General features: G+C 47.2%; 2 protein-coding genes across 2 annotated transcripts in view; both read left to right on the forward strand.

Annotated features, from left to right (window-relative positions):
• Positions 1-662: 662 nt before the first annotated feature.
• Positions 663-4625, forward strand: cUnh5orf63 (chromosome Un C5orf63 homolog). The gene is made up of 4 exons (XM_079693355.1): positions 663-821; positions 1704-1793; positions 4262-4318; positions 4390-4625. The coding sequence occupies exons 2-4, from the start codon at positions 1707-1709 to the stop codon at positions 4570-4572; spliced, it is 327 nt and encodes a 108-aa protein (XP_079549481.1). The 5' UTR covers positions 663-821; positions 1704-1706; the 3' UTR covers positions 4573-4625.
• A 2200-nt stretch (positions 4626-6825) lies between these two features.
• Positions 6826-13086, forward strand: part of LOC307046522 (uncharacterized protein) — a gene marked incomplete at its 5' end in the record, with an annotated part of 49334 nt that continues 43073 nt past the window's right edge. Inside the window, one exon of the mRNA XM_079692897.1 lies at positions 6826-6835. Within this exon, the coding sequence (XP_079549023.1) occupies positions 6826-6835 (10 nt within the window). The remainder of the gene's footprint in view (positions 6836-13086) is intronic.

Here is a 13086-nt window from a genome sequence, read left to right on the forward strand (position 1 = left end):
CAGAGTGCACCCTGTAGGGAGTAACACTCTAACACAGAGAAGCTGCCTGTGCTGCCCCAGAACGCCTCATTTCTCTTTTTCCATTGTTTACTTCTTGTGTATAGTGACGTATTTCGGGTATGGAGCCGTTACGTTACGTCTGCGGAGCCGTTACGTTTGAACCAATCCGCGGACTTCCTCACACACACACACACACTCGGCGGGAAGTTGCGAGGTTCGCTGCTGCGAGGAGCGGTACACTGTGAGCTGGCTCACTGGTGTGGGGTCGGCGAGACAGCGAGACACCAGGGAACTCAGCCTGGGCACACACACAAACTCCCAGCCAGGCAGGTGTGTGTGTGTGTTCGGGCTGGGTTTTGCTGTGTCTCGCTATCTTGCAGACGGCCACTGAGCTCACAGGGGGGGGGGGGGGGGGGCAGGAGCTCCAACAAGGCGTGTAAGACAGAGAGTGAATACACATACTATACAGAGATGCTGTATGAGAAACCAATGTGAGTTTGGAGCATTGCACAGTATATATTTATTTTAGTTTACCTCAACAATGGAATTATGATCAGTAGAAATGGCCATGACATGGGACCTTTAAGTTACTGTTTTTATTATTTGATTAATAATTACTGATCAGAATGAGACGATGTTCCTACTCCAGCCACAGCATGACGCTAGCGCTACATTCCGTAACACCACCGACGAAGAGGAACCTGCAGCAGCAGTAGAAGAAGAAAAATAAGTTCATCTGTTAGCTCCAAACTTTTATCAAACCGACCGAAACCGAGAAGAGATAAGAGAGGAGGGAGAGAGAAGCGGAGCCGGGAGAGAGGGTGAGTTCAGAGGGCAGACAGGGGGGGAGCTAACAGCTGACAGCTGACAGCTAACAGGCTGACAGCTAGCAGGCCAACAGGCTGACAGCTAGCAGGCCAACAGGCTGACAGCTAACAGCCAACAGGCTGAGAGCTAACAGGCTAACAGCTAACAGGCTAACAGCCAACAGGCTGAGAGCCAACAGGCTGAGAGCTAACAGGCTGAGGGCTAACAGGCTGAGGGCTAACAGGCTGACGGCTAACAGGCTGACAGCTTTCAGGCTAACAGGCTAACAGGCTGAGAGGTAACAGACTGACAGCTAACAGCCAACAGGCTGACTGCTAACAGGCTGACAACTAACAGCCAACAGGCTGATAGCTAACAGACTGACAACTAAAAGCCAACAGGCTGACTGCTAACAGGCTGACAACTAAAAGCCAACAGGCTGACAGCTAACAGACTGACAACTAAAAGCCAACAGGCTGACAGCTAACAGACTGACAACTAACAGCCAACAGGCTGACAGCTAACAGGTTGACAACTAACAGCCAACAGGCTGACAGCTAACAGACTGACAACTAAAAGCTAACGCCAATATCTTTTTTGTTTATCTGTGATGTTTTTAATGAGGTTATGAGTAACACATAGTTTAAATACATTTACTTATATATTTTTTTAATTGATGTAGTCTTTTGTTATTATTATTTATCTCTTCTGAGCCGGGTACACAACAACATATCCATCATTTAAAAGAGAATCTTTGAAAGCCTCCTCAAACATCTCAAACACTGCTTGAATCTGCCGGAGAATTTCCTCACATTTGATTGGTCGCTGCGCTCAGAGGACTCCGCCCTGCTCTGTGATTGGTCGACAGGTCAGTGAATATCTGTTTCTGTCCTCAGATCATGTTTCTGCTGAGGGGCCACGTCGCTCTGAAACCTCGTATCTCCAGACTCTTTTCCTCTTTACCCACTCTAACTCTGTTCACTAAGGTAATGAAACCTCGTATCTCCAGACTGTTCTCTCTTTACCCACTCTGTTCTCTAAGGTAATGAAACCTTGTATCTCCAGACTGTTCTCTCTTTACCCACTCTGTTCTCTAAAATGAAACCTCGTATCTCCAGACTGTTCTCTCTTTACCCACTCTGTTCTCTAAGGTAATGAAACCTTGTATCTCCAGACTGTTCTCTCTTTACCCACTCTGTTCACTAAGGTAATGAAACCTCGTATCTCCAGACTGTTCTCTCTTTACCCACTCTGTTCTCTAAGGTAATGAAACCTCGTATCTCCAGACTGTTCTCTCTTTACCCACTCTGTTCACTAAGGTAATGAAACCTTGTATCTCCAGACTGTTCTCTCTTTACCCACTCTGTTCACTAAGGTAATGAAACCTTGTATCTCCAGACTGTTCTCTCTTTACCCACTCTGTTCTCTAAGGTAATGAAACCTCGTATCTCCAGACTGTTCTCTCTTTACCCACTCTGTTCACTAAGGTAATGAAACCTTGTATCTCCAAACTGTTCTCTCTTTACCCACTCTGTTCACTAAGGTAATGAAACCTTGTATCTCCAGACTGTTCTCTCTTTACCCACTCTGTTCACTAAGGTAATGAAACCTCGTATCTCCAGACTGTTCTCTCTTTACCCACTCTGTTCACTAAGGTAATGAAACCTTGTATCTCCAGACTATTCTCTCTTTACCCACTCTGTTCTCTAAGGTAATGAAACCTCGTATCTCCAGACTGTTCCCTCTTTACCCACTCTGTTCACTAAGGTAATGAAACCTCGTATCTCCAGACTGTTCTCTCTTTACCCACTCTGTTCACTAAGGTAATGAAACCTCGTATCTCCAGACTGTTCTCTCTTTACCCACTCTGTTCACTAAGGTAATGAAACCTCGTATCTCCAGACTGTTCTCTCTTTACCCACTCTGTTCACTAAGGTAATGAAACCTTGTATCTCCAGACTGTTCTCTCTTTACCCACTCTGTTCTCTAAGGTAATGAAACCTCGTATCTCCAGACTATTCTCTCTTTACCCACTCTGTTCTCTAAGGTAATGAAACCTTGTATCTCCAGACTGTTCTCTCTTTACCCACTCTGTTCTCTAAGGTAATGAAACCTCGTATCTCCAGACTGTTCTCTCTTTACCCACTCTGTTCTCTAAGGTAATGAAACCTCGTATCTCCAGACTGTTCTCTCTTTACCCACTCTGTTCTCTAAGGTAATGAAACCTCGTATCTCCAGACTGTTCTCTCTTTACCCACTCTGTTCTCTAAGGTAATGAAACCTCGTATCTCCAGACTATTCCCTCTTTACCCACTCTGTTCTCTAAGGTAATGAAACCTTGTATCTCCAGACTGTTCTCTCTTTACCCACTCTGTTCTCTAAGGTAATGAAACCTCGTATCTCCAGACTGTTCTCTCTTTACCCACTCTGTTCTCTAAGGTAATGAAACCTCGTATCTCCAGACTGTTCTCTCTTTACCCACTCTGTTCTCTAAGGTAATGAAACCTCGTATCTCCAGACTGTTCTCTCTTTACCCACTCTGTTCTCTAAGGTAATGAAACCTTGTATCTCCAAACTGTTCTCTCTTTACCCACTCTGTTCACTAAGGTAATGAAACCTTGTATCTCCAAACTGTTCTCTCTTTACCCACTCTGTTCACTAAGGTAATGAAACCTCGTATCTCCAGACTGTTCTCTCTTTACCCACTCTGTTCTCTAAGGTAATGAAACCTTGTATCTCCAGACTGTTCTCTCTTTACCCACTCTGTTCACTAAGGTAATGAAACCTCGTATCTCCAGACTGTTCTCTCTTTACCCACTCTGTTCTCTAAGGTAATGAAACCTCGTATCTCCAGACTGTTCTCTCTTTACCCACTCTAACTCTGTTCACTAAGGTAATGAAACCTCGTATCTCCAGACTGTTCTCTCTTTACCCACTCTGTTCTCTAAGGTAATGAAACCTCGTATCTCCAGACTGTTCTCTCTTTACCCACTCTGTTCTCTAAAATGAAACCTTGTATCTCCAGACTGTTCTCTCTTTACCCACTCTGTTCACTAAGGTAATGAAACCTCGTATCTCCAGACTGTTCTCTCTTTACCCACTCTGTTCTCTAAGGTAATGAAACCTCGTATCTCCAGACTGTTCTCTCTTTACCCACTCTGTTCTCTAAAATGAAACCTTGTATCTCCAGACTGTTCTCTCTTTACCCACTCTGTTCACTAAGGTAATGAAACCTCGTATCTCCAGACTGTTCTCTCTTTACCCACTCTGACTCTGTTCACTAAAGGCCGTCATTAAGTTACAAGATATAGTGCTTTCATTTGACGTAAAGAGGAAGTGTTGTAGCTTAAAGACGACTTAAGTTTGTTGATTTATTTTTCCACATATGATAAATTACATCAGTTTTACAGTCTTCAATTTTCCATAATAAAGACGTTTGTTGATGTTTCCACAGGATCCGTGTCCCCTGTGTGACGAAGCTAAAGAGCAGCTGGAGCCTCTCAGACACAGAGTGAGTCTCCATCCGATGTCATAATATATCATATAATATAGAAATATAAAGTGATAGCTGTGTGTGTGCAGTTTGTCCTGCAGCAGGTGGATATCTCCCTCCCTCAGAACGCTGTCTGGAGGCAGCGCTACGCTCTGGATATTCCCGTCTTCCACCTGAACGGACGCTTCGTGATGAAGCACCGCGTGGACCTGCAGCTGCTGGACTCCCTGCTGAGAGACAAGCAGGGGACGGGAGGACAGGAGGACAACTGAATACGCTTTAATAAATACTTTAAATCATCAATAAAGAATAAAACAAGCTGTCACTGCGTCTGCTTTATTACAGAAACCAGTCAGTGAGCCGTCAGCCAATCAGGGCCTCGCTCCACCCTGTGATGTCACTGCTGGTGGTCTCATGTGATCCCAGTTCATGGTCCAAGTTCCTGCTCCCAAAAAGTCAAAAATCTCAAAAGATTGGGACTCTTCTCACAGTTTTGAATATAGTATAATATCTACCTCGCTGAGAGGCTGACAGCTGCTCCTGAGTCACCTGACCCCTCATTAAAGATTAACCTTGGCTGTCGGCCAATCAGCTGTCAGTGTAGTGTGTGTGTGTTGCTGTGGAGGCCTCAGGTGTGCTCAGGTGAGCTGATGGCGTCCGGCAGAGCTGCCGACGCTCAGGAGGCTCTGCAGCGAGCACGAAGGAAGATATTAACTCTACAGAACAATATACCGTAAGATACGAATATATAATATCATATTAATAATACATGAGACTTGTATAGCACTTTTCTAGAAACTCAAAGACGCTTTCACAGAGAATTAAAAAAAACAAAGAAACAGAAAGAAATACAAAAAGAGAAACAGAAAATAGGGGAGGGGGGTCAGTGGTTGAATGCTGTGAGGGAGGAAGAGTCTCTGATGGATTGGGGGAGTGAGCTCCAGAGGGTGGGTGCAGCAATGGAGAAGGCTCTGCGCTCCAGGACTTGAGGTCGGTCCGGGGGGGGGGGGGGGGGCAGGAGGTTGGCAGCAGCAGAGCGGAGGGAGCGAGTGGGAATGTGGAGGAGGTCAGTCAGGTGGGGGGGCCAGGTTATGGAGGGATTTGTATGTCATCAGGAGGATCTGGTACTGGATTCTCTGGGGGGTGGGGAGCCAGTGGAGCTTGGTGAGGGCGGGGGTGATGTGCTCACGGATTAGGGTCTGGGTGAGTAGACGGGCGGCGGAGTTCTGGATGTATTGAAGTTTGTTGAGGGTTTTTGCAGGTGAACCATAGAGGAGGCTGTAGTCCAGACGGGAGGCGATGAAGGCGTGGATGAGGGTTTCTGCAGCAGTGGGGGAGGGGGATGCACGTAGATGGGGGAGGGGGATGCACGTAGACGGGTGAAGTTATGGATACCTCCTGAGCTTTTTTGGTCCAATGATTATTATCTCAGATTTATCGCAGTTGAGTCTCAGAAAGTTGAGTTGGAGCCAGGATTTCAGTGATGCAGTCTGTCAGGATGGAGTGGGGAGCAGTGGAGATGGACTTGGTGGAGAGGAGAAGCTGGATGTCGTCGGCAAAGCAGTGGAATTGAAGTCCATGACGGCGGATTAAGTGATCGAGGGGAAGCAGGTAGAGGATGAAGAGGAGGGGGCCTAGAACCGAACCTTGGGGGAGGGGAGCGGTGGGGGATTTGCAGTTATCTGTCAGAGAGGTATGATGTGAACCAAGAGAGGGCAGTGATGTTGAAGGTGGTTTCAAGACGGGTGAGGAGGATGGAGTGATTGATGGTGTCGAAGGAGGAAGAGGATGTTGAGGTTACCGGCGTCGGAGGAGACGAGAAGCCCATTGGTGGTTTTGAGGAGTTCGGGTTCGGTGCTGTGCTTTGAGCGGAATCCGGATTGAAAAGTTTCATAGAGGTGACGCTTGGACAGAAAGGGTAGGTTCCAGATTGGTCTGAAGTTATTAGGGTTGTCAGGGTGGAGTACGGGTTTTTTAGGGTTAGGGGTGATAGCAGCTATTTTGAGGGACGGTGGGACGGGGCCAGAGGACAGGGAGGAGGTGATTGTTGTAGTGAAGAGTGAAGAGAGAGTAGGAAGGCAGGCCTTAACAAAGCTGGAGGGGATGGGGTCCGGGGTGCAGGTGGCAGTTTTCATCCCTGTGAGGAGATCAGGGAGGTCAGTAGGAGGGACAGGGGGTGGCAGGATGGGGGGGGGGGGGGGGGGGGGGGGGGGGTAGGTGTGGTGGTGGTTAAGCTGCTGTAGATGTTGTCTATTTTGCTTTGAAGACATGTGAGAAAAGAGCTGCACTTGTCGACTGTGAATGACTGAGTGGTGGTGTCCAGGGGGCTGAGGAGTTTGTTTATATTATACATTATATATATATAATATTAACAGGAGGCTCTGCAGCGAGGCATGCTGGGTAATCTGTCACACTGTGGAAAATATTAAAGTGTGTGTGTGTGTGTGTGTGTGTGTTCTCTCAGCAGTGAGGTGACCTCACCATCATGGATGCCCAGTGCAGAGCTCAGGGACTCTCTGGTGGACATGTACACAGGTAATAATACTATTAATACTTCAGGTTGTGTGTGTGTGTGTGTGTGTGTGTGTGTGTGTGTGTGTGTGTGTGTGTGTGTGTGTGTGTGTGTGTGTGTGTGTGTGTGTGTGTGTGTGTGTGTGTGTGTGTGTGTGTGTGTGTGTGTGTGTGTGTGTGTGTGTGTGTGTGTGTGTGTGTGTGCGTGCGCAGAGTGCGTGGACAGAGAGCGGCCAGCAGGGGGCGCTGCAGCTCTACTGAAGAACTGTGATATTCTGAGGGCTGAATTTAACATAAATAAAACCAGTCAAATGTTTAAAGTTTAAATACTCTACTACTTCATAATAATAACAACATATATTATTAATGATGATAAAACATTTTAATGATAATAATACAACTTATAAAACAGGACAAGACTACCAAAATAAGAGCACCAAAATAAGACTACCAAAATAAGAGCACCAAAATAAGATTTTTGAAGAATTTGTTTTAATAAAGGGTCAGAGCGCCCTGTCTGTGATCAATGAGCAGCTGCCACACACACACACACACACACACACACACACACACACACACACACACACACACACACACACACACACACACACACACACACACACACACACACACACATTCCTGCACAGAGACATGAATAGCAGCTACTTCAGTCTGATCAAACAGTCTGCAGCCCACCCTCATCTCACAATACAGAGTGTGTGTGTGTGTGTGTGTGTGTGTGTGTGTGTGTGTGTGTGTGTGTGTGTGTGGGGGACCACCCACTCTGCAGATTAAACACAGTTCACACGAGCGTCTCCTCCTCATTCACTCTCAGCCTTTGTCTTCTTCTGTCATTATATTAATCTACTGACTGTGTGTGAGTGTGTCTCTGTAAGTGTGTGTGTGTGTGTGTGTGTGTGTGTGTGTTGGTCTTTTGCAGCCCTCTGAATCAGGCTCTGGTTTATTGTGAGGTTTCCACACACACTCTGGTGTTCCAACACGAATATAAAACAGAGTAAAGAATATTTAAGATATTTTATCACTTTGAAGAAAATGATCCGCAGATGAATCCATTATTACAATTACTCCCAAACAACTGAAATGAAAGCAGGAGGAAACTCGTGTTTTATTCAGTTCATTATGGAGAGCAGAAGATGAAACTTTATTTAAAACTTAATCTATGAATACATTACAAAACAAATTCTGATTATTTAATGAAATTACAAAAATTATGAAAAGGCAGATTCTGTGTGTGACAGTGTGTGTGACAGTGTGTGTGTGACAGTGTGTGTGTGTGTGACAGTGTGTGTGTGACAGTGTGTGTGTGACAGTGTGTGTGTGTGACAGTGTGTGTGTGACAGTGTGTGTGTGACAGTGTGTGTGTGACAGTGTGTGTGTGACAGTGTGTGTGACAGTGTGTGTGTGACAGTGTGTGTGTGTGACAGTGTGTGTGTGACAGTGTGTGTGACAGTGTGTGTGTGACAGTGTGTGTGTGACAGTGTGTGTGTGTGTGACAGTGTGTGTGTGTGACAGTGTGTGTGTGACAGTGTGTGTGACAGTGTGTGTGTGACAGTGTGTGTGACAGTGTGTGTGACAGTGTGTGTGTGACAGTGTGTGTGTGTGACAGTGTGTGTGTGACAGAGTGTGTGACAGTGTGTGTGTGACAGTGTGTGACAGTGTGTGTGTGACAGTGTGTGTGTGACAGTGTGTGTGTGACAGTGTGTGTGACAGTGTGTGTGTGACAGTGTGTGTGTGACAGTGTGTGTGTGTGACAGTGTGTGTGTGACTGTGTGTGACAGTGTGTGTTTGACAGTGTGTTTGTGTGACAGTGTGTGTGTGTGACAGTGTGTGTGTGACAGTGTGTGTGAGACAGTGTGTGTGTGACAGTGTGTGTGTGACAGTGTTTGTGTGTGTGTGACAGTGTTTGTGTGTGACAGTGTGTGTGTGACAGTGTGTGTGTGTGACAGAGTGTGTGACAGTGTGTGTGTGTGACAGTGTGTGTGTGTGACAGTGTGTGTGTGACAGTGTGTGTGTGACAGTGTGTGTATGTGACAGTGTGTGTGACAGTGTGTGTATGTGACAGTGTGTGTGACAGTGTGTGTATGTGACAGTGTGTGTGTGACAGTGTGTGTGTGTGACAGTGTGTGTGTGACAGAGTGTGTGACAGTGTGTGTGTGACAGTGTGTGTGTGACAGTGTGTGTATGTGACAGTGTGTGTGACAGTGTGTGTATGTGACAGTGTGTGTGTGACAGTGTGTGTGTGTGACAGTGTGTGTGTGACAGAGTGTGTGACAGTGTTTGTGTGACAGTGTGTGTGTGACAGAGTGTGTGACAGTGTGTGTGACAGTGTGTGTGTGACAGTGTTTGTGTGACAGAGTGTGTGACAGTGTGTGTGTGTGACAGTGTGTGTGTGACAGTGTGTGTGACAGTGTGTGTGTGACAGTGTGTGTGACAGTGTGTGTGACAGTGTGTGTGACAGTGTGTGTGTGTGACAGTGTGTGTGTGACAGTGTGTGACAGTGTGTGTGTGACAGTGTGTGTGTGACAGTGTGTGTGACAGTGTGTGTGTGACAGTGTGTGTGACAGTGTGTGTGTGACAGTGTGTGTGTGACAGTGTGTGTGTGTGACAGTGTGTGTGTGACTGTGTGTGACATTGTGTGTGACAGTGTGTGTGACAGTGTGTGACAGTGTTTGTGTGTGACAGTGTGTGTGTGACAGTGTGTGTGTGTGTGTGACAGTGTGTGTGACAGTGTGTGTGTGACAGTGTGTGTGTGTGACAGTGTGTGTGTGACAGTGTGTGTGACAGTGTGTGTGTGACAGTGTGTGTGACAGTGTGTGTGACAGTGTGTGTGACAGTGTGTGTGTGTGACAGTGTGTGTGTGACAGTGTGTGACAGTGTGTGTGTGACAGTGTGTGTGTGACAGTGTGTGTGACAGTGTGTGTGTGACAGTGTGTGTGACAGTGTGTGTGTGACAGTGTGTGTGTGACAGTGTGTGTGTGTGACAGTGTGTGTGTGACTGTGTGTGACATTGTGTGTGACAGTGTGTGTGTGTGTGTGTGACAGTGTGTGTGTGACAGTGTGTGTGTGTGACAGTGTGTGTGTGTGACAGTGTGTGTGTGTGACAGTGTATGTGTGTGTGTGTGTGTGACAGTGTGTGTGTGACAGTGTGTGTGTGTGTGTGTGACAGTGTGTGTGTGACAGTGTGTGTGACAGTGTGTGTGTGTGACAGTGTGTGTGTGACAGTGTGTGTGTGACAGTGTGTGACAGTGTGTGTGTGACAGTGTGTGTGTGACAGTGTGTATCTCTGTGAGTGTGTGTATCTCTGTGAGTGTGTGTTTGACTCTGTAAGTGTGTGTAGGTGTGTGTGTGTGTGTGTGTGTGTGTGTGTGTGTAGGTGTGTGTGTGTGTGTGTGTGTGTAGGTGTGTGTGTGTAGATGTGTGTCTCTGTAAGTTTGTGTGTCTGTAGGTGTGTGTGTCTGTAGGTGTGTGTGTGTCTCTGTAGATGTGTGTGTCCGTAGGTGTGTGTGTCTGTAGGTGTGTGTGTCTGTAGGTGTGTGTGTCTCTGTAGGTGTGTGTGTGTGTGTCTCTGTAGGTGTGTGTGTCTCTGTAGGTGTGTGTGTGTGTCTGTAGGTGTGTGTGTGTCTCTGTAGGTGTGTGTGTGTCTCTGTAGGTGTGTGTGTCTGTAGGTGTGTGTGTCTGTAGGTGTGTGTGTGTCTCTGTAGGTGTGTGTGTGTGTGTCTGTAGGTGTGTGTGTCTGTAGGTGTGTGTGTGTCTCTGTAGGTGTGTGTGTGTGTGTCCGTAGGTGTGGGTCTCTGTAGGTGTGTGTGTGTCTCTGTAGGTGTGTGTGTCTGTAGGTGTGTGTGTCTGTAGGTGTGTGTGTCCGTAGGTGTGTGTGTGTGTCTGTAGGTGTGTGTGTCTGTAGGTGTGTGTGTGTCTGTAGGTGTGTGTGTGTGTGTCTGTAGGTGTGTGTGTGTGTGTCTGTAGGTGTGTGTGTCTGTAGGTGTGTGTGTGTGTCTGTAGGTGTGTGTCTCTGTAGGTGTGTGTGTGTGTGTCTCTGTAGGTGTGTGTCTCTGTAGGTGTGTGTGTCTGTAGGTGTGTGTGTGTCTCTGTAGGTGTGTGTGTGTGTGTGTCTGTAGGTGTGTGTGTCTGTAGGTGTGTGTGTGTGTCTGTAGGTGTGTGTGTCTGTAGGTGTGTGTGTGTGTGTCTCTGTAGGTGTGTGTGTCTCTAGGTGTGTGTGTGTGTGTCTCTGTAGGTGCGTGTGTGTGTGTGTGTCTCTCTGTAAGTGTGTGTGTCTGTAGGTGTGTGTCTGTAGGTGTGTGTGTCTCTGTAGGTGTGTGTGTCTGTAGGTGTGTGTGTCTGTAGGTGTGTGTGTGTGTCTGTAGGTGTGTGTGTCTGTAGGTGTGTGTGTGTCTGTAGGTGTGTGTGTGTGTGTCTGTAGGTGTGTGTGTCTCTGTAGGTGTGTGTCTCTGTAGGTGTGTGTGTCTAGGTGTGTGTGTCTGTAGGTGTGTGTGTCTGTAGGTGTGTGTGTCCGTAGGTGTGTGTGTGTGTCTGTAGGTGTGTGTGTCTGTAGGTGTGTGTGTGTCTGTAGGTGTGTGTGTGTGTGTCTGTAGGTGTGTGTGTGTGTGTCTGTAGGTGTGTGTGTCTGTAGGTGTGTGTGTGTGTCTGTAGGTGTGTGTGTGTATGTAGGTGTGTGTCTCTGTAGGTGTGTGTGTGTGTGTGTGTCTCTGTAGGTGTGTGTGTCTCTAGGTGTGTGTGTGTGTGTCTCTGTAGGTGCGTGTGTGTGTGTGTCTCTCTGTAAGTGTGTGTGTCTGTAGGTGTGTGTCTGTAGGTGTGTGTGTCTCTGTAGGTGTGTGTGTCTGTAGGTGTGTGTGTCTGTAGGTGTGTGTGTGTTTCTGTAGGTGTGTGTGTCTCTGTAGGTGTGTGTGTGTCTGTAGGTGTGTGTGTCTGTAGGTGTGTGTCTCTGTAGGTGTGTGTCTCTGTAGGTGTGTGTGTGTCTCTGTAAGTGTGTTTGTGTCTCTGTAAGTGTGTGTGTCTGTAGGTGTGTGTCTCTGTAGGTGTGTGTGTGTCTGTAGGTGTGTGTGTGTCTCTGTAAGTGTGTGTGTCTGTAGGTGTGTGTGTGTGTGTCTGTAGGTGTGTGTGTGTGTGTGTGTCTATAGGTGTGTGTGTCTGTAGGTGTGTGTGTGTGTGTCTGTAGGTGTGTGTGTGTGTCTCTGTAGGTGTGTGTGTCTGTAGGTGTGTGTGTGTGTGTCTGTAGGTGTGTGTGTCTGTAGGTGTGTGTGTGTGTCTCTGTAAGTGTGTGTGTCTGTAGGTGTGTGTGTGTGTCTGTAGGTGTGTGTGTGTGTCTCTGTAGGTGTGTGTGTCTGTAGGTGTGTGTGTGTGTGTCTGTAGGTGTGTGTGTCTGTAGGTGTGTGTGTGTGTCTATAGGTGTGTGTGTCTGTAGGTGTGTGTGTGTGTGTCTGTAGGTGTGTGTGTGTGTCTCTGTAGGTGTGTGTGTCTGTAGGTGTGTGTGTCTGTAGGTGTGTGTGTGTCTCTGTAGGTGTGTGTGTCTGTAGGTGTGTGTGTCTGTAGGTGTGTGTGTGTGTGTCTGTAGGTGTGTGTGTGTGTCTCTGTAGGTGTGTGTGTCTGTAGGTGTGTGTGTCTGTAGGTGTGTGTGTGTGTGTCTGTAGGTGTGTGTGTCTGTAGGTGTGTGTGTGTGTGTCTGTAGGTGTGTGTGTCTGTAGGTGTGTGTGTGTGTGTCTATAGGTGTGTGTGTCTGTAGGTGTGTGTGTGTGTCTCTGTAGGTGTGTGTGTCTGTAGGTGTGTGTGTCTGTAGGTGTGTGTGTGTCTCTGTAAGTGTGTGTGTCTGTAGGTGTGTGTGTGTGTGTCTGTAGGTGTGTGTGTGTCTCTGTAAGTGTGTGTGTCTGTAGGTGTGTGTGTGTGTGTGTGTGTCTGTAGGTGTGTGTGTGTCTCTGTAAGTGTTTGTGTCTATAGGTGTGTGTGTGTCTGTAGGTGTGTGTGTGTCTGTAGGTGTGTGTGTGTGTGTCTGTAGGTGTGTGTGTGTCTCTGTAAGTGTGTGTGTCTGTAGGTGTGTGTGTCTGTAGGTGTGTGTGTGTCTCTGTAAGTGTGTGTGTCTATAGGTGTGTGTGTGTGTGTCTGTAGGTGTGTGTGTGTCTCTGTAAGTGTGTGTGTCTGTAGGTGTGTGTGTGTCTCTGTAAGTGTGTGTGTCTGTAGGTGTGTGTGTGTCTCTGTAAGTGTGTGTGTCTGTAGGTGTGTGTGTGTGTGTCTGTAGGTGTGTG

The sequence above is a fragment of the Notothenia rossii genome (assembly GCF_949606895.1).
Source record: "Notothenia rossii genome assembly, chromosome: 7".
NCBI classification, from domain to species: domain Eukaryota; kingdom Metazoa; phylum Chordata; class Actinopteri; order Perciformes; family Nototheniidae; genus Notothenia; species Notothenia rossii.